At 32.8% G+C, this 27,352-nt stretch overlaps 4 protein-coding genes and 2 long non-coding RNA genes across 6 annotated transcripts; 4 read left to right on the top strand and 2 right to left on the bottom strand.

Annotated features, from left to right (window-relative positions):
- Positions 1-810: 810 nt before the first annotated feature.
- On the top strand, positions 811-4,299 carry LOC123693756 (juvenile hormone acid O-methyltransferase-like). Its single transcript, XM_045638962.1, has 4 exons — positions 811-1,278; positions 3,097-3,268; positions 3,508-3,616; positions 4,076-4,299. The coding sequence occupies exons 1-4, from the start codon at positions 923-925 to the stop codon at positions 4,246-4,248; spliced, it is 810 nt and encodes a 269-aa protein (XP_045494918.1). The 5' UTR covers positions 811-922; the 3' UTR covers positions 4,249-4,299.
- A 1,927-nt stretch (positions 4,300-6,226) lies between these two features.
- On the top strand, positions 6,227-10,004 carry LOC123694080 (juvenile hormone acid O-methyltransferase-like). Its single transcript, XM_045639384.1, has 4 exons — positions 6,227-6,735; positions 7,745-7,916; positions 8,413-8,521; positions 8,885-10,004. Exons 1-4 carry the CDS (start codon positions 6,380-6,382, stop codon positions 9,055-9,057), a joined length of 810 nt encoding a protein of 269 aa, XP_045495340.1. The 5' UTR covers positions 6,227-6,379; the 3' UTR covers positions 9,058-10,004.
- On the bottom strand, positions 9,264-11,938 carry LOC123694081. The gene is made up of 4 exons (XR_006751768.1): positions 11,838-11,938; positions 11,138-11,290; positions 9,598-9,738; positions 9,264-9,385 (listed from the first exon to the last, which is right to left on the bottom strand). It is a non-coding gene; the product is annotated as an uncharacterized LOC123694081 (long non-coding RNA).
- An 875-nt stretch (positions 11,939-12,813) lies between these two features.
- On the top strand, positions 12,814-20,908 carry LOC123694079. The gene is made up of 19 exons (XM_045639383.1): positions 12,814-12,888; positions 12,956-13,253; positions 13,569-13,718; positions 13,797-14,059; positions 14,222-14,426; positions 14,497-14,670; positions 14,768-14,903; positions 15,146-15,304; positions 15,526-15,665; positions 15,907-16,055; positions 16,359-16,514; positions 16,921-17,051; positions 17,155-17,331; positions 17,633-17,783; positions 18,672-18,818; positions 18,893-18,999; positions 19,463-19,580; positions 19,833-20,021; positions 20,775-20,908. The coding sequence occupies exons 1-19, from the start codon at positions 12,859-12,861 to the stop codon at positions 20,901-20,903; spliced, it is 3,009 nt and encodes a 1,002-aa protein (XP_045495339.1). The 5' UTR covers positions 12,814-12,858; the 3' UTR covers positions 20,904-20,908.
- A 171-nt stretch (positions 20,909-21,079) lies between these two features.
- Positions 21,080-25,220, top strand: LOC123693709 (esterase E4-like). The gene is made up of 3 exons (XM_045638906.1): positions 21,080-21,260; positions 21,359-22,650; positions 25,000-25,220. The coding sequence occupies exons 1-3, from the start codon at positions 21,081-21,083 to the stop codon at positions 25,151-25,153; spliced, it is 1,626 nt and encodes a 541-aa protein (XP_045494862.1). The 5' UTR covers position 21,080; the 3' UTR covers positions 25,154-25,220.
- Positions 25,221-26,281: 1,061 nt separating this feature from the next.
- LOC123694099 lies at positions 26,282-27,086 on the bottom strand. Its single transcript, XR_006751772.1, has 2 exons — positions 27,034-27,086; positions 26,282-26,513 (listed from the first exon to the last, which is right to left on the bottom strand). It is a non-coding gene; the product is annotated as an uncharacterized LOC123694099 (long non-coding RNA).
- Between the last annotated feature and the right edge of the window lie 266 nt (positions 27,087-27,352).

Below are 27,352 nucleotides of genomic sequence, written 5' to 3'. Positions count from 1 at the left end.
TATAGAGGTACAATCCCATAGAAGTACATAAAAAATAATTAATTACCTTGGCAGTTGGCATACAATCGCAAACAAAGATAATGCAAAATATTAAAACAGTAAAACTTACCTCTATATTGTTTTATAATATTGGTAATTAGTAAGATAACTTATATGATATCTAATCACGAAGTGTACAATAGAAAAATTAAGTAATATCTAGAAGGATGCGTTTTGCATTACCAAGATACACAACACCTAAAAAGTAACAATATTTTTATACGTCTAATTATTATTATTTATTATTTATTTATTAATAGAACAACAGAGGTCCACTTGTGAGTATAATTTCTTAATTACTATGTTAGTTTACATTGTTTTTATACAGAAATAATGAACTAATGAAATGTTTAGTATTTCCTATATAATGCGAAAGCTTTATCCTTCAATCTATAGAATCGCCAAAAAGTCAATGCGCAGGAGATGCGGTATTGGATACGGAAGTAACACTTGAACCTAATTTATTATTATAATATAATGCACCCAATTTATTGTCTCTTTAAACCAGTTATAAAATGAAGTTCAATCTGTAAGTTTTAAAAATGCAATAATATAAAAGCAGCAGAAGCAAGAAACGAAAACAATATTATGGTAGGTGATATTTATACATATATAGCAAAATAGAATTAAAGATTCTAATTTTGTTTGAAATGAAAAAGTCGTTTATCTTTATTTAGATTAAATCAGAATGCTAATTTAATTCACTGTGCAATGAAATACATAATCGGAAAAATAGTACGCTCGTAGCATATAAATGCATAGTGAGCGCTTCTGCCGAGAAGACCCTACAGAACCACAGCAGCCTGCGCACGCCATCATACATAAACCAAGCTTTATTTATATAAAATCTTGTTTCAAATTACTGTTTTAAGAAAATACAATAATGAACAACGTTGAATTATATCAGAAATACAATAGATTACAAGCCCACGATGCCGTGCAATTCCTTGACGAATATACGAAAAAACTACACTGGAAAGACGGAGCCACTGTTATGGATATCGGCTGTGGTGATGGCAAAGTCACAGCAACCGTATTGAAGAAGTACTTGCCTGCCCGCACCAAAGTAGTGGGCTCCGATATAAGTGAGAGGATGGTCAATTACGCCAATAAAACCTACGCTTCAGATGACATTAAATTTGTCTTGCTTGATATTGAGGGTAACTTGCCCGAGCAAATGCGAGGCAAATTTCAACAAGCATTTTCCTTTTATGCTCTGCAGTGGCCTGAAAAACATGAGTAAGTCCATTTCAAATTCCAATACTTTATTAATTGAAATGTACAATGAATATCAGCTTTTGCATTACTAACATTCAATCTGAGTTTATATTTCATTATAATAATATGTATGTCGCAGCTTTGACATTTAATTGAATGCCTAAAGGAGTCGGTGCCGTCAAGTTGATGAATGTAATGTTCAACGTCTTGACTGAACGTCATTTAGCATAGTGGATTTTGGATAAGGGAGTGGATAAGGTTAGGTTTGTTGTTTGTTTAACTACACAGAAATAATGGTCGGTTCCCAACCTTGTGGAAAAAGTAAATTCACAGCATTTATATGCCTAGCGTTATATCCGCCCTTTCCAATGAGCTATCTTAAAATCCGTCTGACGTTTAGTTACGCTTTTCGGCCTAGTCATTCAATTGAATGTCGTCATTGATGAACGCGCTAGTCAATAAATCAAATAGCAGATTCAACCAGATGACAGCGACATATACATTTTGTTACAATCTATACTAATAATATTATTAAGCTGAAGAGTTTGTTTGTTTGTTTGAACGCGCTAATCTCAGGAACTACTGGTCCTATTTGAAAAAATAATTTCGGTGTTAGATAACTCCTTTATTGAGGAAGGCTATAAATCATCACGCTTAGACCAACAGGAGCTAAGCCACGTGGGTGAAACCGCGCGGAGCAGTTAGTTACTAATAATATTATAAAGCTGAAGAGTTTGTTTGTTTATTTGAACGCGCTAATCTCAGGAACATCTGGTCATATTTGAAAAATTCTTTCGCTGTTAGATAGCCCAGTTGTTATGGAAGGCAATAGGCAAAAAATCATCCTGCTAAGACCAACAGGAGCTAAGCCACGCGGGTGAAAACGCGGGGCACAGCTAGTAAAATATAAACACAGATTAAATATCATCTACCTATCGGCATTTAGTATCTAGGTGTGATATAAATAATTCTTACCTTGTGCATTAATTCCCATATCTTTGAAATATCATAGAAACATTGTATTATAATACAATGTATTTATAATTCATACTAAATACAGAAAAATAATTATCTAAATTAGAAATTAAAATTCATTAACACCATTTATATTCAACGCCAATTACGATCTGATTAAATAATCCTTTTAAGTAAAAATATATTATTATGCATTAAAGAAACTCATTATTAACCATTTATATTCATATAATAATTATAATAACAACTGCTATACATTACGAATAATGAGAATCATGAAACCAATCAGTCATGGGCACCCTAATTTTACTTACAAAGATCATACAACATAAACACCGTGTTTATGGAACAGTGGTGACCACCGTGACCACTTAACATTCGGTGGTCCATACTCCATATTTTCCTTTTTCTTCCTCTACCATAAATAAGGAGGCGTGTTACTATACCATTAACGTCGCAATATCTTTAGCACATTATGGGTGAACCCAAGAGGATATAAGCTTCTTGGGTGAACCACAGCGTTGACACGTCTGCTATGTAGCCTTTTCATGCATAAAAAAAAGACGGGTTGCACTCCGGGAGTGAAAACTTGATTATTAACGTTCAGCATGTTTGATAGATATTGGAATGGTATCCGTCTTACGCATGGAATATATGGGCTAAAAAAAAAAAAACATCCGTCTTACGCTTTTTCGATCAGCCCACGTGTCCTGACGCGAGTTTAAGATTTTATACCCAACGCCGCTAAAGAAGTTTTCACTTCAAAAAAATAAAAAGAGGCTTCGGAAATAACGTTTAATAATTAATAATCTACTAACTAAATTAATAATCTACTATCACTGCTCATTTCATCTTTAATTTCAGTGTCGTGTACTCAAACATTTATAAAATGCTAGCCGATGAAGGCGAGTGCGTGCTCATGTTCCTTGGGTACTTGTCGTTCTATGACGCTTTGAGGAAATTAGCCAAGAGCAGTCGATGGAGCCCTTACATGCAGAATTTGGAAAAGTGTTTGTCTCCTTACCATAGCTGTCAGGTAAATTAATAGCCAAATCTTATAACATTCTTATAATTGCACCAAAACTTTGGATGGCTTCTTAATTTCAACAAATCAAGATATATTTTCTTATAATTAGATATTACTGAAATGGTTAGCTCATACAATTTTAAATTTACTAGTATGTGTCTCGAAAAACGTAGGTACAATGCAATCAAACCTGAAATGAATCCAAGTCCATAACATTTAAAATTATAATATAAGTAGATATATTTTAGGATCCTGGGAAAGAAATAAAGCGCCTCATGTACAAAATTGGATTTACCGACGTTGAAGTAAAATACAAACCGAAAACATTTCTTTACAATAGCGCGGAGGAGAAAATGAGTAAGTGAACAAGTTTATTTAATACCACTAGCTTTCCGCCCGCGGCTTTGCCCGCGTTTTCAAAGAAAACCCGCATAGTTCCCGTTCCCGTTCCCGTGGGATTTCCGGGATAAAACCTATCCTATGTCCTTTCTCGGGTATCAAAATATCTCTATACCAAATTTCATGCAAATTGGTTCAGTAGTTAAGGCGTGATTGAGTAACAGACAGACAGACAGAGTTACTTTCGCATTTATAATATTAGTATGGATTTTGATTTGACATGCAAAATAATGCAGATGTGTGAAATTTCTTTGCTATTTCGGGACAAACCAAAATTATGTATTTCCGAAAAACCGTTGGTGGTTTTTAATTAATTCTTTGTTACTTTAATTTGACTAACATAAAGTGTATTTTATATGGATGTCTGTGTTTGAAATAAATTATTATTTATTATTTTATTTATTTATTTTGTTTCAGAATCATTGTCGGCAGTAAATGCAATGACTATTCCAAATGAACTATTTGATGAATACATGGAAGAAGTTATGCACGAATTATGTCGTATCGACCGATTGAACAGAGATGTTGACCCTTCCTTGGCAATGCAAACTTTGTATTATAATGTAATTTATGTTTACGCTAAAAAGTAGATACTTATTACTTCTTTGTAACTACGGAAATAAATCAAGTAGTAATTAGTATTTTTTTTGTATTTTTAATCATGATGACACCCACAACAGTTGTGCAGTAAACTTTAAACACGTATATTTTAGAGATAAAAGATTTGATCGCGTGTTTGTTGCTTAAAAATAAAGTCATAAATAATTAGTAAAATTACTGAATCGCTTTTTTATTCGGTAATTTTCTATTTACCTGTTATTCTATATATGTAATTCTATAGTCTCTGTATTATTTTTACTTACACCAGATAAATCACTAGGCGCAGTTTTAAGGAAATCAAAATAAGATTAACTTTAATCTATACTAATATTATAAAGAGGAAAGGTTTGTAATTATGTATGTACCTATGTATGGTTTTCACGTATAAACTACTGGACCGATTTCAAAAATTCTTTCACCATTAGAAAGCTGCATCTTCACTGAGCAACATAGGTTTTATCCCGGAAATCCCACGGGAACTATGCGGGTTTTTCTTTGAAAACGCGGGTGAGGCCGCAGGCAGAAAGCTAGTAGGAAAATAAATGTTATACCTACACCTATGTTTCATCCTTCAATTATCATCAACTGTATCACAAAATTTAGGATTAAAATTAAAAAAATTGTGCTACACATAGGTATTAAAGTTCAAAATGATAATCGCGACTCGACTACATTTTGTTTTCTTTTAATTTTAAAGTCTTGTCAAGATATCAAGATAAAATCAATATCAAACTTTTAAATCAATAATGAACTTATTTTATTTTCAACAACACAATTATGTGCATTAAGCACGGGTTCATCAATTCATATAAGACCACGTCAGACTTCTAATCTCTTACCTATTTTTATTTATTTATTGTCCTTGACTGTGTAGGTACCATAATCTTTATAACAATCCTTACTTTTACTAATGTATAAAATATACGAAGGTGTGTTTGATTGTTAGTTTATTTGTCTTTCTTTCACGATGCAACGATGTGATGCATCGTGAAAGAAACCCGCTCCGGGGGGAGCAGCGACTACGCGATATTTTTCTATTTATTTACTTACATTTTTCTACTCGTTATCGTTTATATCTTTTGAAAAAGATTATGACCAAGATATAAATAAAGAGCTTTTTCTAACGGCAGCATTTGAATAAACAATGTTTGTTTTTAAATAAAATAACACTTAACACTTTTTATATAGTACTAGCGGTCCGCCCCGGCTTCGCTCGTGGTACATGTTTACGTTTTCTCTCCATAAGAATCATCCTCGTACTTCAAGGAATATAATAAAAAAAGAATTATCGAAATCGGATCAGCCGTTCTCGAGTTATGCGCTTACCAACACATTTTGCGATTCATTTTTATATTATAGACTAGCGGTCCGCCCCGGCTTCGCCCGTGGTACATGTTTACGTTTTCTCTACATAAGATCCATCCTCGTATTTCAAGAAATATAATATAAAAAGAATTATCGAAATCGGTTCAGCCGTTCTCGAGTTATGCGCTTACCAACACATTTTGCGATTCATTTTTATATATAAGATTATGACTTCTGCAATATTTTTATTCTATCGTCAATAGTTTTCGAACCACACCGATGATGGGGATAGTGTAGCCCTTCCCAACAGTGAAAGTAGTTTGGAAGCCCATTCAATGCAAAAAAAAACAAAGAAACAAACGAATAATTCTTTCCTCTTTATAATATTAGTGCTGATAATACACGTTATTTATTGTATAATATAATATAATTTATTGTATATTTATTGTATAATTTATTGTACTTTAATACCAGCAATAACATGTCGTTCAATAATGCGATAGTTAAATTAAAGGTGCAAAAGCAAGGAATTAAAACAATTACGGTAGGTATTTATAAAGATAACATAAGTACATTAAAGATACTAACTAATTGTGTTTGAATTAAAAAGTTTATAATGTGTACATATTATTTTGTTTCATTCAGTTTGCCATTTTAATTCAGTGTTTAAAATTAATACTCGGAAAATGCACGTTCGTTTAACATATAAATACATAATTAGCGCCTCGTGGAGAATATTCTTCAGAACCACGGAAGCCTGCGCACGCCTTTTTCCATAAATCAAGCCTCAAAAAAGTGTTAACTGAAAATACAATAATGAACAACGTCGAGTTATATGAGAAACACAATAGCTTACAAAGGCATGATGCCATTCAATTCCTTGAAGAATATTCGAAGAACCTCCACTGGAAAGAAGGAGCCACAGTGATCGATATTGGCAGTGGAGATGGCAAAGTCACAGCTACCATATTGAAGAAATACTTGCCTCCGCGAACCAGAATAATAGGCACCGACATAAATGAAAGAATGGTTAGTTTCGCCAACCAAAACTATGCTTCAGACGACGTAGAATTTATAGTGCTTGATATTGAGGGTGAATTGCCCGAGAAAATGCGAGGCAAATTTCAACAAGCGTTTTCCTTTTATGTTCTGCACTGGCCTGAAAAACATGAGTAAGTTCCTACATTTCAAATTAAATCCACAATTAATATTCATTAATACTTAATTAATATCTAGATATTGTGTTTAATAATTAATCGTTACTTTGCGAATTAGATCAGGTGTACAGAAATTTATTCAAAATAATTTTTACAATTCACTAGTTTCGTTGTAAAATAATGTAATTAAAAAATTACACCTTGACAACAACAAAAAATAAATAAAAATGCGGGTGCGTGGAGATTTAGATTATCAGTATCATTGAGAATATGACGGTATGGCTGCGTTCATTCGGAATGTTTATACGCACAGATATAAACTCAATTATAAACTATATAAATTAATTATCTTACATATCTAATTAGCTATTATATCCTAATAAATCACATTTAATATAATTCATTGCATTAAATAATTATACTGTATAGTAATACAGGAAAATAATAATTAATTAACAATTCGCATTAAAATTCCTTTACACTTTTTTCATTCAATTCCACTTACGATACAATGAAAAATGAAATGAATATATGTTTTTTTCCATTTTTATAACCATTAACAGCTAATAACTGCATATAATTATCATCGTCACTGCTACGGTCGGTAAAAGATATCTAGGTACTAAAAACGAAGACGCATAAAACCAGACAGGCATGGGATGAATATAATATGTCCTTCAATGGCCTGCATAGTATATGCAACACCATCGGTGGCGATAGTTTGTGAGCAACATTGTACCTACACAGTGCCGGCGTTAGGGGGGGGCGAGAGGGGGCGATGGCCCAGGGCGACAAATTCTGGGGGGCACCAAGGTCTGAAGTTGCCTCTCCTGGTGCAAACCTTCAGAACACCTCAAGTGGGCGCCACAATATTTTCGCCCGGGGTGTCAGTGGCCCTTACACCGTTACTGTACCTACATACCGAAAATTCGGCAGTGTTCCTTTATCTACTCTGCCATAAAACGAGGCCTATTGTCACGTATTACGAAGAAGGTATAATGATAATATATCTCAACAATTTCAGTGTTGTCTATACAAATATTTATAACATGCTAGCTGATGAAGGGGAGTGCATGCTCATGTTCCTTGGGCATGTGTCCTTCTATGACGCTTTGAGGAATTTCGCCAAAAACAGCCGATGGAGTCCTTGGATGAAGGATTTGGAAAAATATTTGTCTCCTTACCATGACAGTCAGGTAAATTTGTAAGCAAAGTCTGTTAATATATCTGGTTGCTCCAAACCGTTGAATGACGTGTTTGGAGATATTTCTTTGATTTATAAAATAAAATAAATTCAATTTATGTTTTTCCACGGTGTATCGAATAACACCCTAAACTCTAAAGCATTAAAGTCTGGGAGTGATCTCCATAGAGTCATATAATTTATTTTCTAAGGGTTGCAAAAATGACACAGCCTGCGTTTTCCACACCAATAGTATACCTATCTTACCTTATCGGATGTGTTCAATAAATTCGCTAAAAAATTATTCTAATGAGCTGTAATCATTTGATAACACACAAATTATTTAATATCTGAAGGCTGAAGAAAATGTATCATCATTGATCACTAAATTTTAAACTTTAAACTGTGTGTAACATTAATTGAATTTCACGGTTTATGTAATTAATTCGAGGCAAAACAATACAACAACATTTTAAAAAATAATTTCTATTATGTACTCTATGTTTTAGGATCCCGAAAAAGAAATAAAGCGCTTAATGTACAAAATTGGATTCACCCACGTTGACGTAAAATACAAACCGAAAACATTTCTATATGATAGCGCGGACGAGAAATTGAGTAAGTTGACAAAGCAAAAATATTGCAAAAATAAAAAAAATTGCAAAATAATGAAGATGTTCAGTTTCTTTCTAATGTTGGGACAAGCTCATATACATATATTATTTATATAGTACTAGATTTCCGCCCGCGGCTTCGCCCGCGTTTGCAAATGAAAACCCGCATAGTTCCCGTTCCCGTGGGATTTCCGGGATAAAAACTATCCTATGTGTTAATCCAAGTTACCCTCTATATGTGTGCTAAATTTCATTGTAATCGGTTCAGTAGTTTTTACGTGAAAGAGTAACAAACATCCATACAAACTTTCGCCTTTATAATATATACATATTAGATTAAAATTCTAACACCTCATTGTTGTTTCAGAATCTTTATCGGCTGTAAACGCAATAAATATTCCAAAGGAACTATTCGATGAATTCATGGCAGAAGCTATGCAAGAGGTGTGTCGTATCGACAGAATGAACAGAGATGTTGATCACTCCCTGGCCATGCAAACTTTTTATTATAATTTAGTTTATATTTATGCTAAAAAGTAGATACTACGTTTAATTGAATTATTGTAAATAGTAAACAGTAATAATGGAATAAATATAAAATATTATTAAATAAATATAATATATTTGTGATAAATATCTAGTTACCTTCTCACAAATAAATGATAATACTGTACACTTAATTGAAAATTATTTATTTACATCCAGGTTAAACCGACTTTTTAACTAATTGTGCATACAAGAGTAAACATAAGATATTAGCTTTTTTTGACGTCACTACAGCCTTCAACAAATAATCTCCGTAAAAAAACGATGGTCCAATGAGCTGTTTAGTTATTTCGGAAAAATTTACGCTATTATGAAATACAGCCTGAAAATTAAAATAAAAAGTTTATTATTTATGTAAAATAAATCAAGAATATACACACTTCTTTATTTAAATGCTTACAAATATTATGACGAAATTACGTAATGAACGAAACCTTTGATCTAAGAACGAAAGTTGAAACCTTGGTTGAAACGTATAAGAAAATAAAATAAATTTTAATAATTTTAGATAATAAATAAATGTATATATATAACCTTCTCGACGACACAATTATGTGCATTCAGGTAACTCTCAATTAACTGCGCAAAGAGGAAATGTTTGCATGGATCCATCAATTTATAAGACCACATCAGGTTTTTCTTATTGTCCTTGACAGAGTATACCATTATCTTTACCTATAATGAAATAAAAAACAGTGAGTGAGTAAAGTGCTTTTTAACCTAGTCTTAGCAAAAGGGCGAAGAGTAACACACTACTTACAAAACAAAAGGCACTCGCATTAGTGATCAAACAAAAAAAAAATCGATAGACTGAAGACTATAGATTTCATGAATAAGTTCACGCTGCAGAATAAGAACTCTAGAGAAATCTCTGAAGCGCAATATTGTTTGAGTATTGTTGACAGAAAAAAAAATTAAAAATAATAATTTTGTTTTCATTTTACAGTTGTTTTTTTTTCGCCCATTGCATTATGGCACAGAATGGGGACTCACATTTAAGAGAATAAATGTGAAAAAAAAATATTTTCAAACGTATAGTCTGAAGCATTTTAGTTATAATTTACATTATTACTTTTCCCATGACCCTTACCTTTGTCTTGACTAATATAATATGGGCATAGATTAATATAAAATAAAACACGTCAGCAGACGACTTTATCATTATTTTTATGAATTTTATGCAAATATTACCCATATACTTACTTACGTTAAAAATACATATTATAACTTTATATTATTTTAAATCACGTGTGTCCACTGTTTATTATGATGAAGGAAGATATCACTGTGATATCAATCAACACCAGTCAGATTTTCGCGATAAAAGAAAAAAACACGTTTTTGAGAAATATCTCTTTCGAATCTTGCCCAAATGCAGGTAAGTCATAAAAGCATAAATCCTTAGGAACCTCAAGCCAGTAGATAACATCATCATAACTACATAGTATAAAACAAAGTCGCTTTCTCTGTCCCTATTGTATGCTTAAATCTTTAAAACTATGCAACGGATTTTGGTGCGGTCTTTTTACACGCTTTATATTAGCTTCACCTGTATGTTTGTATGTTTGTAACCGACTTCTTTGGGCGCGATTTTGACCCACTTTAAACGGCCAGATTTCGTTCAAACTTTGTAGATTTATTGAGGACCGATGACAATACACTAATTTGATAAAATTTTCTATTTTTTAGTTCGGTTTTCTATAAAAAGCGTGTTTTTTTAAACTATTATTATTTAATAGATAGACTTATTCAAGAGGAAGGTTTTAGTATCTAATTTATTAGGTTTTAGACAAAGCGGGCGGTAAGCTAGTAAAATATAAATAAAAGTAAATCGGGAGTAATATTGAGAACTAACTACGTAAAGTTAAGAGGATACAATTAATTTGGTTCATATTTTTGAAGTAAGAAAACTACTAGATACCGCTAATGATAATTTATTCATAACAAGTATTTGCACATGTATTATCGTATTACTGTGTTTATAGTTCATTGTCAAATAGGTTTCAAGATGATATTATATAGATTTAATGAGTGTAATAAGAGATAATAAAGCAAATGATTAGTGTAAACTTACTTGTTCAAGCGTGGTTTGAGTTGTAAAATTAAAATCCATGACACCTATAAAATCCTTTTTTTGTTTAACCAGCAATAATCCTGTGTCCGATGCATTTAGCATTTTTGGTCCTCTACACATTTCGTATTTAGTCCATACTGGCTCATATGGTCCCTGAAATATAAATTTATATCTATGATAAAAGTAACATACACATACGTAAATCCATACTAATATTATAAATGTGAAAGTAACTCTGTCTGTCTGTCTGTTACTCAATCACGCCTAAACTACTGAATCAATTTTCATGAAATTTGCTATGGAGATATTTTGATACCCGAGAAAGGACATAGGCTACTTTTTATTCCGGGAAAATGACGCAATCCCGGAAATCCCACGGGAACGGGAACTATGCGGGTTTTTCTTTGACTGCGCGGGCGAAGTCGCGGGCGGAAACCTAGTCATTAATAAATTACATAGATCCTAAGCATAGAAAATTTTAATAGAAAGTTATTTATTCGTATTTTTTTTTCCTTTTGAACAGACAAATTCTACTTAATTTTCATAAAACAAAAATAAAGAAATGTGTATATAAATTTGCAATTTTAACTAATCGGAAAATCGAAGAGTGTAATCATATTGTTATAATGGTATTAACCATATAGATTATTTCCAAAATAAAAACATATAATATAATATTATTACGTAAATGGGAACTCACGAAATTATTTGGATTGTCCGATGGCAAATTTTTAAGTGTTAGAATATTACCAAATAAAATACTCAAAAAGACAAACAAGACAAACGGTGAAATCATTTTTGCTCTAAGTAACAAGAACAGCAAAGTGACCGTAAATAATAAACATACAAATGTTTAGAATAAAATTGATATAATCTTGTTTTAATAGAGTGATGGAACAAAATGCAGTAATAGTATATAGGATAATTATGTCATCAAATATTTATAAAGCAATTATTCTAGAATTAGACATGTGATTACAGTTAATGGTACTTTTATCACATAATATAACTACATCAATAAAATAAATCATTATCGTCGTAAAAGCAGTCGGACGAATTATTTTATTTATATTGAATTGATTTATAGACAAGATGATTTAAATAGAGTTCCGAACCCCAAAAGGAAAAAATGGAACCCTTACCTGTGGCCTTACTCAAAGTGATCCTTTGTTGTCCGTCTGTCTGTTTGTCTGTATGTCAAGAACCTTCTTCTCAAGAAGGTGTGGAGGTGATTTTAGCTTGTATGTTGACCACTAACTTTTTAATATAAATTCATTTTTTTTCACAAAATTAATTTTACAAATTGAAGTGAAGGCTCAATTTTAAATTTTAATATTCCATAATGAAATTGTTGGTTGAGTTATACATAATTCTTTAAATACTGTGTATTTCATTAAATTTACCCAGTTTTTTATTTTCCTCCCAGTAGATAATCAAGAAGAAATTAATTCTACACCTGTTATGTAAGTACTTGTTTGTTCCAACCACAGAGTTCCAACCACCCAACTTCTACAAAAAAGGAGGAGGTTCAAAGTTCGTCTGTATATGTTTTTATTTTATCTATATTTTATGTTGTATTATAATGATTATAATATAATCTTGAATATAATAATGCCTGTGGTCATATCTCTATAGTTACAACATAAACAAATACGAAAATTTAAAAATAAATTAAATAACGCAAAAAGTTGGAAATTATTTAGTACTGCAGCTATTATCGTATGTCAAAACAAACAATGAAGCGAGGGAAAGTAAGTATTTTTCTTAATTATCTAATTATGTTCTTCTTTCCTCTGGAATAAAATTGTTATTTCTCAGACTAAATCGGATGTTTCGCTTACGAAAGCGAAGTCTGACATACCACAAACGGAACCAGAATATATGCCTCCCCTGGATGTTCTCAGTATAAGAGTCCTGTGTCTTCGTGTACCAGACGATAATGCGAAGAAATTTGCAATTAAAGTCACGTTCTACGACCAGCTGTTGATTTCCTCTATTATAACATCCGTAGGACACAGGGATCAAGGTCAAGAAAAAACCATAGCAAAGGGCATAATGAATTATGACCCTTCAGATTATGAGAAAATGTGTACTTTCGCTGATAACCCGTTGATAAGTACGAAACATTTATTTTAATAGTTAGATAGATAGATAGAACACAAAATTTCGTCTAAGATTAGAATTTTTCACTTATCTACACGTGATGTTTTCGAATTTTGATATTTTTCTTTGTTTTGTTGTTGTTTACTGGTAGGTATAGTCAGAGGTCAGTACTTAAAGCAAACTTAAAACAACATTTTAATGTCGTTATAAATAGGTATACATAATTTTCTATTGATGGAAAATTATATTTGTGTAACTTTTTTTTCTCTATAAAAAATAAAACACATTTATGTTTAAAAACATAAGCTTAAGTTTAAATTTATTTTAGTAAAAATTCAGTCATTGGATAATATAGAGTCTAATGTTTTACACGAAGATACTAACACTGAAAGCGATCCAGCGATTAAGCGTACATCGAAATCTAAGCCTAAATTAGATGTTTATTGCTGTAACATTGATATAACGTCAATATTTATTGGTAAGAATACTTTATTATTAATTATTATCAAAACTGAATTCCAATAGAATTAATAAAAATGTTCCATGTATCACACAGATAGAAATAAATTATGTTTACGACAGAGATTGCAACCAATGATTAAGCCAACAGCATTGCAAGCCAAAAGCTGGGACAATCTCCCATTGATTACTTTAGAAGTGATAGCATACCGCAATCCAGCCAATAAGCATCATCAATCAATCCTGAAAAAGGCAAATTTTATGAAATTTACTCTTATTGGAGGATTTAATATGCGCGTTCCTTATGACGATGAATTTGTGTATACGGCTGCTACAAGGATGCCTTTATGTAATGAACAGGTATTTTTAGACTCCAATAATTCTTATATTTTTGTACTAGGTATACTTTCCTTACAGCAAAACTTTTAATTACTGCACTACTATTTGATTATTATCTTTCCCTCACGTCTTGTCACTACCATGCGAGAGAAACTTTTTTTTTATTTATGTGGTACATTCTAGAACAGTGGACTCTACACATTTAATCAAGGATATAGGATACCGACCAGGTTTAACATTTTAAACTTTCATGAAAATTGGGAAAGCCTTAGGTTGGGTGACGAGCGATTTACGGAAAATAATGAAAAGTTCTATGGAAGTCTTGAAGACTTTCAAAACGAAGACAAAATCGACTTGAATTATTACGTTCGAAATCAACCTAATTATTGTGAGTCTTTAAAACAATAATTTTAACTTGAAGAAAACTTATCAGTCTTATACAATCATTAACATTTAAGATGCAACAATTTGGGCATCCTTTCACAAAACTCTTTTGCTGGGAGAAACAGAGAAGTGGCTTTCTGAACATCTGCGTAGATACAAATGGCCATTAGAAGTACATTTGTACGGGGAAAATTGCGGCTATAGTTTTATGGGGTTTATCGATTTATTCAAATTACTTTATCCGGGAGGTGAGACATATATTTTGTAAAAAAAAACAATCTATTTCTTCCTCTTTGACTTTTTATTTGGTACTAGTAACTGAAATCAATAATAATTGTATTTTAGAGAATACTGCACGTATTGTGGTTCCACTACAGTGGGTCAATGCTGAACTAATGCTAGAAAAGTGTGGTTGTGAGTCTCTCTTACCACCCAATGATAAAACGCCTTCTGCCTTTATTACAGTACAAAAAAGTAGCAAGTGAGTACTTACAAATATCGGCATATTATGTATATGACGGACAAATTATTTTTACCATACTGCTTACAAGTGGAAAGTATTAATTAGATTTACAATAAAAAAGCTCGAAGCCAATTATTCTGACAAACTTGTTAATAATAAATACCTTGTAAATAATTCTCAATCCTGAAATATCAATAACAATATAATCACATAATTTTCAGTATCATTCAGCCTTATATTGTGAGATTACTCAATTTCAGGGCAACAACGGAATCACTTCCAACGAGTGCTAATACGGATACTTCTAAAATATTGGTACCACATCCCACAGGCAGTGATGATAATCCTGCTTTCGTTCTTATAGAAGTCAAATTAGCCAGGCCGTTCAAGAAGCCAGCCATACCTCCATTCATTTCACAGTACGCATTTTTTTTATTCATACAGTCCTTTTAATACTTTTTAAGGAGAAAATGCATAATGACTCTCCACTCTATATAATGGAAAAGCTAGTGGGTCATTTCATATAAGAGTAATGTACAAAATAGAGATAATAGTACTGTGATAGATAATTTATTGTGCATAAGAATCCTCCATAAAAGTAAAACATTGCATAATTTTTATTTTATTTTAATCATAATAGACCGGAACTAAACAAAATGTTGAATGAAATGGAAACGACACCGATAAAACGGGAATGCACGGGACGTGGACAGACAGACAGAGATTGGTTGTCGACAATAAAATTAGCAAACACTGCGTTAAGAAGAATGCCTTACTATGGTAAAATATTTTATTGTTTTATCCTTTTTTTAATACAGTTGAATTGAGAAGCTTCTCCTTTTTTTGTAGTCGGTTGGAAAGAACGTAAATAATTTTGTGTAACAGCAATTCTGCGGCTGTGATGTTTTGCTTATAAGATTTCATCTTCAATTAATCATGACAGGAATTAGCTATAAATATAAATTATACATTATAAAAAAATTTTTAAATAGTATTTTAACTTATACTTACTTTTTAAAAGGTACGACAGATATTTGCACAATTAATCGACAATTGGGTGGAACTCGAACTCGATTAGAAGTTTGGACATCCTTTTGGCAGGATGCAGCGATATACGTCAACAATAATTTTGTGATTAGCAACTTTCTTGAAACTGATGAAAAATTTAAGGCAAGTACCTATACAAATAAGATATACAAATTACTTACAATTTCAACTCTATTTCTAGATCATTTTTAACAGAGAAATTGAAGAATGTTACAGTAGATTTTATTTAATTTTCTATTAGGGTATGAACTTATTATGAATTTGCCTGCTATTACGTACCTACGTAATAATAGGCAAATTTTTAATATTAAGTACCTACTTACAACGATCACATTCATATCCGAAACTAGACATTTAAATGAAACTGGTTTGAAATAATTATGTACATAGCGTAGATAACCAATTTATCATGTTTTTCATGAAAAGGAAATGACGATGATGGCACACGCGTGTCTGATGCGAATCACCAATGATTTCCTCCTCAATACTGATTACCACCAAGAATTGGATTCCACTCTCCGTGCTGCGAGACACGCTCGCCAACTGAAAGATACGTCACATGCCACTAAACTGTATTTGCAGGTTAATAAATTCGTATAAATGTACAGACAATTTTAAACGTTTTAATATAAATGAACTCTATTGTCAAAAACAATCATGTAACCAAGTCTCATGTAATGCCCTCCTAAAGTTATGTGATTTATCATACAAATCTTTGTAAATGGATACATAAGTATCAAACATATATAATTTCTGCAGAAAAAGATGAAGTATTTAGGATTCGTGTCTTATTATTACTAGTTTTAAATAAGAATGGCAAATACTCAGACTGCAGTCATATTAATATAAAGTATCATTTTAACAGGCGTGGTTTTTTTTCATAAGTCCCGTCTCCTACTCTTCTAGAAATAAGTTAAACGTTAATAATATAAATATAAAAGCATTGTGTAGCTTAGTTCTTAATTATAAGCATTATATTAAATTTCAGACAGTAGTCAAGAATCCCCGAGATGCAGACCTTTGGCGCGAGCTGTCTACTTGCCTTCAGGATGTTGATTTCAGTAGAGCCAACGTTTGCATTAACAAGTCTATTCTAGTAAATCCCAGACATGCATTAAGGTATTCTTGTGACACTTTAAAAGAATACCCGCTATTTTTCATTTCACAGTTAGGCATACCATAATATATTCCATCCTTATTACTAAGTTCTAAATGATTACAGTTTACTATCAAAAGCATGTATGGTGTTTGAACGCGATGCGGATGCTGCAGAACCTTTCTTCGTATCGATTCTCGGACTGTATCCCTTCTGGACAGTGCTGTGGGTAGCTGCTAGCGCATACTACTGGCATAGAGAAATGTTTCATATGGCTGCGGAAATCATGAAATACGCTAGAAAGTATGACGTCATTTATTTTTTTAATACTTAGGTACACATTATAATATAAGATTAAATTATCCCATGCTTTACCTAGTACCTAGCTATAATAAGTAATTGTTATAGTTCTAAGACTTATTTTACATAAAAATAAATACGCAATGGATAAATCGATAAATCGTTTGTCTAATGTTACATACATAATATATTAAATATATTTATTTATAGCTTATGGATTACCTACAATTATGTTTACATTAGACATCAATAAAAGTCAATACAAAATATCCTACCTATAATGTTAATAATAATATACATTTAGAACAGAAGCAGAAGGCCTAGCAGAAGAGTTACGCTATCCCCGTGCGTGGGAAAGAGAGCTTGGTGATTGGTGGGATCAAACACCGTTGCTGCCAGGAACGAGCCGGTATTATGATGCCGCTGATTTGCTCTTACGTATTCGAGGTGTAGAGGTAAGTCTGTCTTGCAAATAAGTTGATTGCCAGTTATTTCACAGTGGACTTTACTGTTATACGAATTTTGGGAAATAAAGCATAGGTATGCGAATTTCTTGGACGGGATAAACCGTTTTCTTTTGTGCCTAAATTGAAGCATTATTGTAACTTGTAGATATGAAATTGCTTTATATGGTAGTTTAAGATCTCCTTACTTTTTAAGATACTTTCCTCAAAATACGTGCCTAGCTTGCAACTCTTCATGTGCTATTTGATTTGAATTACGATACAACAAAAATAGCGTATGTGCGTGTGTTGGCTAGATTCAAAGACCAAAATCGTCGCCTTACTTCATGAGGTGACGGTATTGACGCGAGTTTGAAATTTACTCTCAACGCCCCTAAAGAAAACTTTTTTAAAATAAATTTTCACTAGGTACGAAAATAACTTTTCTAACCATTCCAGAAAATGAGAACTAAATTCTTTATAATATGAAGATAGATAGGAGTATAGCTTATTCAGTCACGTGTAAAGTTGACCTTCAATTTTTTTGCTAAATAAATGTGCATATAATATAGGTCTTACTACTGATATATAGATACCTATTCAACCTTAGTTAATAACCTTATGCAAATCTGGCATTGACACTAGCTACTGCAAAAAAGTAATAGTTTTGTAATCGTATGAATAAATTAATAATAATCGAAAATAAACAGGAATTTCCTGCTTATGACGATGACTCTTTTAGAGATTGGAGGTTATGGTTATGTCAGTAATTGATCTATTTTTTCATTGCCATCTTAATTTTATTTTGTAAATTCCTAAGAAACATAACAAGATGTAGTTTGCCTTTACCTGCCTACAATTTAACTAACCTAATATATAAATTTTACGTAAAACCTTCAGTTGGCAGAGGTATGCCTTGCAAGAGCACTCGCAGAGGTTGGAGAATCGCCGGTGTACTACCACTTGCTGGCTCTATGCTGTCGGTTGCGTAAAGACGTAGATAACTCATTATGTCACATTAAATCAGCTTTGGATAAATTTGGTGAAGTAAGATTTCAATATGTTTCTCTATTTGTTTAATTGTTTTATGTTGATGAATAATAAATGATGTGTAACTATAGATTAGTTATTTGCGGAGTCTTCAAGGCGAGTGTTACCATAAAAAGAAAGATTTGGCTCAATCAATGTCCAGCTTTGAAAAAGCTGGCGGTTCCCTTAGCGCGTATAGGTATGTTCATAATAACAAAACCGATAACGATTATGATACATCAGTATCAACTAATTATAAAATATAAATAATTATATAAATATGTACATTTTTTTTATGTGTGATACAAATATTGATACCTATCCACCTATCCGTAAAAAAGAAAAGTAAGCTTCATGTGTGTGTTCTTCATGTACTCATAGAGCATTATAGATATTCCTATTTTACAAGAAGCAATGGCTATGAAGGTCAAAAGCCGGTAAAGATTATTACGTTCGCATCCATTATCTTTGGAAGGCTACAGCCTTAACCTAAACATCAGAAATAAAATGTTCTATACATACGGTAGGTACCTATGTGTATTTTTTGCTCATTTGATGAGCATGAATGTCTAGATTTTTCATAAGCCTTCGATAACCTTATTAAAATAATTTAATTGTTGTTTTAAATTCTTATTCTCGATTAAACTAGCATATTTTGATAGTATCCTCCTATCACTCCCGCGCCGTGAGCCGCAGCGCGTCAGAGCAATTCTGACGGATTTAATTCGCAGACAACCCAGTGCTTACGCATGGATGGCCCTTGCAGACGATTGGATGATTGTAAGTCAACAGATTAAAAAACTATTTAGATCATACAAAATGTAATTCTCTATTATTTATACACTACATAATAATGACGCGAACTCTATATAACCTACAAGGTAGTATTTTACGTACTACCTACTTTATTTTGCATTTTCAATTCAGAAGTAACTATAAAAATCTATTTAGAGCACTTGTTTAAAGTAGACAAAAAGTTATATAAAAAGTTTATTGAACAAACAAATTTTTAATGAAAACGAATTAAAACAGAAGAGTAGCGTGGGCGAAGGGGGCGATGCAGGTGCCACCGAAGAGCAGAGCACCGCGCTCGCCTGCGCGAAAGCGTGCGCAGTGCAGGCGTTGAAGCTGGACCGGCAATCAGGTCGCGCGTGGAACATGCTGGCCCAAACCGTGAAGCCCAGCGCGCGCAGACTGCACTGCGAGAATATGGCTTCACTGGTTAGTTGCGCTTCGTGTAGGTTGAAAAATTTTACGTTGATTAAGTTGAACGTACTACCACAGATCATAATATCTAGGTACTAATATTGAAACGTGAAATTTTGTTTGGATGTATGGATGTTTATTGCTCTTTCACGTAAAGACAGTTGGACGGATTAGGATGAAACTTTACATTACTTAGGTTGTACATCAGAATAACATATGAGCTATAGAAATATTTGATTTGAACGGGTCTGTCCGCATGTGAAACAACGCGGCACAGCTTGTAATATTAAGCCAAGGTACCTACTTACAAGTTATATTAATTGTTCTTGCACAAATGACGTGTCAATATTTAACTTGATTTTATTTGCTTTGTGTTATTTATTTGCGGTATCCTTTAAGTTGAGTTTATCCACTTAGAAATTATAAACTACCGATATTTAAATTTTATCGGGTTTTGTAGGCTAGTAAGTATAAGGAAAATAATCTCTCGAATTCCAGATGTAATTAAGGAAAGAGATTAAAGAAAATAATAATAATACAATTTTCTTAATCTTAACTCATCTATCAAAAATGCCATTAGGTACTTTTTTTACTCAAAGCGATAAATTTATTCTCCATCATATCGGTCGTAGGAGGTTCTTAACGGTAGGCCAACTGCAACGGTGAAAGGACATGTATGACGTAGAAAATCATGTTACGAATTGCGATTAGACTAAGTATTAGGAAATTTTTGTTCTTTCATAATATAAATTTATCTATATGATTTAGTGTGGCTACGGAAATCAGCCTGGCGAAAAAATGAATTATGATACGGAATCAAAACAGTCACTATGCTATCGTATTGGAAAGGCTTTGCGAGAATGCAGATGCGAAATGTGTGAACCGTTAAAAATGTAACTGTAAATACCTACCTATTGATTGGATTATAATTTATAGATAATAAAGTTTAGTGTGCTTTAAGTGTTGTATTTTTATTTATTTTATTCCGTAATTGATCTACAATCAACAATATTTAGTTATAGCGATTATAAACAGAGCTGCTAATTCTATTTGCTTACATTCAATGTCGACACCATGGATGCTACACGTGTTTTAGTGGTGATTTATTTATTATGTACGAGTGTAATGTTTGTTTTGTGCACCTTGTTTACTAGTGAAGTGAAACTGCCGCAAGGAACATTGAAAGGTGTAAAACTAGGAGGCTACAATGCTTACTTGGGAATTCCGTACGCTTCTGTCCCAAAGCGATTTCATGTGAGTTACCTACATATTATTATCATAAAATAGCAAAATTGATTTCTGATACTGACTCCAAAAATAAACATGTTACTTATAAAGCTGATTTTTTAAAGGAACCGGGTCCCGCGCCGACTTGGACGAACACATTTTACGCTACGGACGGTTCAATTAAATGCTCCCAAACACTGGCCATGCTGAAAATAGCAGTTGGTCGTGAAGATTGCTTAGTAGCTAACATTTATACTCCAAATGAAATTCGTCCGTCTAATTTACTTCCAGTTATGGTATTCATTCATGGTGGAGGATTTTATTTTGGAAGTAATACCAATCTACTGTACGACGGAAAATATCTAGTGAAAAAAGGTGTAATAGTGGTCACGATAAATTATAGGCTTGGTGCTTTTGGATTCTTGTGTTTAAATGATACAGAAGTCACAGGAAATATGGGCTTGAAAGATCAAGTTGCAGCATTAAAATGGATAAACCAAAATATCGAAAGTTTTGGAGGAGATCCTAACTCAGTTACCTTAATTGGGGAAAGCGCTGGAGCAACCTCCGTACATTATTTAAGTTTATCGGAATCTAGTAAAGGTTTATTTAAAAGAATTATCTTGGAAAGTGGCTCGATACTTATACCCATTTCATTTGAAGAGAATCCTTTGGATAAAGCAATATTGTTAGCTTCCAGACTTGGCTACAATTTAACCGATCAAAACGAAATTTTAAAAGTTCTACAATACGCGGACGAGAAAGATATCGTAAAAGCTTCGGATACTAATAAAAAAAATAATAATGGTGAGTCCTTTATCTTTCAGCCGTGTTCTGAAAATACAGAGAAAAGTAAAAATCCGTTTATAACAATCAGCCCCAGAAATCTATTAAACTCTTTTCAGCTAGATCCAAACATAGAAGTCATAATAGGTTTTAATGATAAGGAAGGAGTCATGTTCGCAGGAGAATTTAAATCAATGGACTTAGACAATCTTGAAAAGAATTTAACGAAAATTATACCCCGGAATCTAAGGTTTCAAAACCAAAATGAAATAACAGAGCTGGTCAAGGGTATCAGAAAATTATATTTTGAAGATAAACCGATAACACGAGCTAGTTATGATGGGCTTATTAATTATTTTTCGGACTCAATAATAATTTATCCTTCTATAGAAACAACACATTATTTCTTAAAGGCCAATGCTACTGTGTATAATTATATTTTTAAATACGACTCTATACGAAATTTAAATAAATTTGTATCCGGTCTACCGTTAACGCCCGGAGCAAATCATGCAGATGAATTATTTTATATATTTGACCCAATATTCTACAAATTTCTACCAAATTTACCAAAAGATGAGAAGATGATAGATGCAATGACTAGTTCTTGGACTAACTTTGCAAGAACAGGGTAAGTTCTTTTTTAACCTACTAACAAATTAGGTTAACGAAATTCAAAAAACAAAAAGTAATTCCTAACTACTCCTTATCTATAAGTAAATCAACATTTTATACACCAATGACCAACGTTAGCATAACACATTTAAAGAGCTAACGAAAAAATTTCAACACACTGCCGCGGCCGCGGCCGTTTCTTGGGTAGAGCGAGCGGAGTGGGCGCTCTAGGCGCCATATTACAATGAATATATCTGGCCTCTGCGCTCAATTACCAAACGCAAACGAAAATGCGTACAACATTAACTATTCAAAACCATGAACGGTAGTAGGTATGCGGTTAAAGCAATAAAATTAAATGACCCTATTGATTATAGCAATAAAAATTAACTGTAAATAATATGTTTTAGAAACCGTAATTATTAACATAATATCAACGAAAATGGTATGCATTTGTTTAGATTTTATTGCTTTAAGAATATTTCGCTCTAATAGACTAGAGTAGTTAGATAATTTTTAAAACAAAAAAAAATCGCAGTCGGATGAAACGCATTAGAAAAGGAGGGGAATATGATGAAAATAAAAGGAAAAATAAATTACTGTCAATCCGAGTTCGGGAAGAGGGAGGGGGGAGCTTTTAAGAGAAAAAAATGGTTTCTCTCGATTTCCGACAAAACTACAAGTCCTACGGAAAAAAGTTCAATGGCAAAGTTGTAGGTAATAAAAAGTTCTACAACTTTTGTATTCATAATTTTTTCACATAACCACAGAAAACATAATAGTAGCTAAACGCTACAGAACGGACACTCTCCGCCTCCCGCCAAAATTAAACACTTAACACACCCCGCACGATCAGCCTAAAAATGGTCCGCATTTTTCTGCAAGGACGATAGGCAACGAAGATTGACAACATTAATCAAATTGACTTAAAGTAATTTTTTTATTTTGGATTTGTGATTATCGTTTTTCGTAGAAAATGGTTAGATACATGGGCGTAGCTAGCCATGGGCTCAAGGTGGGGCAACAATAAAAAATAATATGTAACTAGCAACTGTATGTACCAAGTATGTACCCAAAGTTATATCCAGGTCTTCAAATGCCGGCGGCTGTACGGCCGGCATTTCCGAAGGCATTCGCGAAGGCACTCGCGAAGGCACTCGCGAAGGCATTTGCGAAGGCATTTGCGAAGGCATTTGCGAAGGAATTCGCGACGGCATTCGCGAAGGCACTCGCGAAGGCATTCGCGAAGGCACTCGCGAAGGCATTCGCGAAGGCATTCGCGAAGGCATTTGCGATGGCATTCGCGAAGGCATTTGCGAAGGCATTTGCGAAGGCATTTGCGAAGGCATTCGCGAAGGCATTCGCGAAGGCACTCGCGAAGGCATTCGCGAAGGCATTCGTGAAGGCATTTGCGATGGCATTCGTGAAGGCATTTGCGATGGCATTCGCGAAGGCATTCGCGAAGGCATTCACGAAGGCACTCGCGAAGGCATTCGCGAAGGCATTTGCGAAGGCATTCGCGAAGGCATTCGCGATGGCATTCGCAAATACCATTGTAAGTTACCATACAACTAATATTTTACAGCATATTCAAAAGCAAAATGATGTCGATAAAAACATTTCAGGTCGTTTGAGAAATTTGCCTGATTTAGTAAAAGCTCATTATCACACTGTTTGTATGTGTTTCCTGAGAACATTTACTATGGTAATATTTTTTTTTACACCATATGAAAGTATAGATTTTAATGAACAAAAAGCTCCCCAAGTTTTTGAAAAAAGCTGATATTTTGACGGGTGACTTTTCGATTGAAAATTAGGTTGTTTTTTTGGTATTAATTCAAAATAAGGCGAAAAAATAAATATTTTCAATTAAATAAATTACAGTGTATTTTGGACATAATAAAGTAAGTTTCCACCAAATTTCGTAGAAAAAAAAAATTTTTGAAGTAGATAAAAATAAAAGACCAAAAACTTGGTTTTTTAAATTTTTCACCTAAATTTTGAGGTTATGTGAAAAAATTGTGAATACAAAAGTTGTAGAACTTTTAATTACCTACAACTTTTCCATTGAACTTTTTTCCGTAGGACTTGTAGTTTTGTCGGAAATCGAGAGAAACCATTTTTTTCTCTTAATAGCTCCCCCCTCCCACTTCCCGAACTCGGATTGACCGTAATTTATTTTTATTTTCATCATATTCCCCTCCTTTTCTAATGGGTTTCATCCGACTGCGATTTTTTTTATCTTTTTATTATTTTTAAAGGCCTATATCCTTTTCTACCCTAGTCTATAAGGCCGGCGTTGAATTATTAATAACACCAAATAGAAATTATCCAAATTGTAAAACTAAAATGTTTTTTTTTTCAGGAATCCTTCGACTACTAATGTAAACTGGGTAAAGAGCGAAAGAAACAAGTTAAATTTTTTATCCTTAGGAAATGAAATAAAGTTAACATCTCTACCATTCGAAGAACGTATAAGTTTCTGGAGGGAAGTTTACCGAAAATATGCCGCATATTAAATTATATTTAAAGTTTTGAATTGTTTAATTTTATGTAAGTAAAACATAAAGAATGGATAACCCTTTACGAGACTGTCTTATTTCTAAAGTTCTTATCCAAAAAAGTAACTAGATAAACCTAGGTAAACCTATATTAATATACATAAACAAACTATAGCTTATAAAAAATACAATTCCATAGATGAATAATTATATATTATACCTAATGCAATAGCAACTAGCAACGTTCAATCATTATTTACTAGGTCTAGACTCTAGGGTATCAAATACCTAAATATCTTCACTCCAAAGACTTGCAATGCCATTGCACTTGCGTAACAAAATAGAGAAAGCGTAATCATAATATCAGGCAATTTATTACATATTATATGTACTAGCTTCCGCCCGCGACTCCGTCCGCGCGGATGTCCGTCTTCGCGTGGATGGTTTATTTCTCCATTTTGAGTGACTGATGACTCTGACAATGACATCTTATAAAAAAAAAAAGAATCCACTGCGGAACGCAACGTGTGTTCGCGGTTCTACAGAACAACGCCTATGGATAAAACTGAAAAATTAAGATTTTTTTCCACGAATTTTTTCAGGATAAAAAGTATCCTATTTTATGCCCAGGATAATAAAGTATAATTATACCAAGTTTCCTCGAAATCGAACCGTTTGTTTCCACGTGATGTCAGCATATACAGACAGACAAAAAAAATTTTAATCACATATTTGGGTTTGGTATCGATCCAGTAACACCCCCTGCTATTTATTTTGTTCAATATTTTCAATGTACAGAATTGACCCTTATACAGATTTATTACATGTAGGTATAGATAGGAAATAAGGAAATTCTACACAATTTATCCTCTTACTTTTTCAGAGCATAACAAGTGATAACTGCGTTAAAAACAACCGACTTCAAACTTGCACTTGCAAAAATGCCCATAAAATAAAAACTACTGGGCCTATCCGAATAAAATTTTTACGGGACCAATTCGACACCATCCCGCATCGAACAAAAAAAACATCACGTAAATCAGTTCAGAAACCTCGGAGTAATCGGTGTACATACATAAAAAAAACATACCGGCCGAATTGATAACCTCCTCCTTTTTTTGAAGTCGGTTAAAAAATACAACATCATTAATTTGTTATAACGATTTATTTATTTAGCCAGAAAGTGTAAGTTTAAGTAGGTAGTTACATTTTCTTCCCAATAATTATTGTTCTTTTTATCCTGGCAAAATAGGTTTTTGTACTGGTGGCAAGTGACGATCGGGAGCATAGGTTGGTTCTTGTTCCGGTGGCGGAGGACTAGGTAATTCGTTTAATTTCTGTGTCAACCACATTAGGAAATACACAAATATACTCAGCCCTGGAAATATAAGAAATAATGATCGTTTATATTGCTGTGTTACTAATGTTATTAATAAAAATATTACACAGAAGCTTGAGTATAGTCATCAGTTTTTGCAAGCCGCTTTTTGATCTTAGAAAATTTGCACTTTTAGTCTCTCACTTCGATTAATGATTTATTTTATTTATATAAGTACATACTTATAAATATAAAGATATATAATATAGCATCGCATTACCTTAGATATAAACAAAATCGCTGCGAATATCTTCATTAAAATTGAGGCAATTATTTAATTTGTCTTTTACAAAACCATGTATTATATGTAACTATATCACAGAGACAAATAAAAATATAATATGGATCGACATCTAATTTTAGGTTTATGTAGGTATCTATTGGCGGCAAATTAGATAATCGCCGTTTATATTTAAATTTTAAACACCGCTCCTTTACACTCACACTCACAAGTCACAACTATGACAAGCTTACGAATTTTAAACAACCTTTTTTGAATAAAGAAATATAGAATACAAACCAAACATGTTGAAATAGAGATGCTGCAACGGCTCCGAATCAAATGAATGTGTGCACCCTATTACTGAGTTACGCGCTTTTGAAGTAGACTATTGTTTGTTTAGGTTACTATATTTACAAACATCCCTTATTTAACAGGTACTTCATAATTATATTGAAAACACGATATACGTAATTTATGTTATTTATGATTTCATTCAAAAAGAACTATTGAAAACGCTTCCACAGTGGCAATACATTATAATGCCGCAGCCACACGACTCGACGAGTGGTATGGGAAGTAACGAGGAAAGTAGGCAGGGACGTAGGTAGTGTGGCCA

The sequence above is a fragment of the Colias croceus genome, chromosome 8, assembly GCF_905220415.1.
Source record: "Colias croceus chromosome 8, ilColCroc2.1".
Lineage (NCBI taxonomy): Eukaryota > Metazoa > Arthropoda > Insecta > Lepidoptera > Pieridae > Colias > Colias croceus.
The sequence above is the reverse complement of the archived record's forward strand: the minus strand, read 5'-3'. Positions and strand labels throughout refer to the sequence as shown.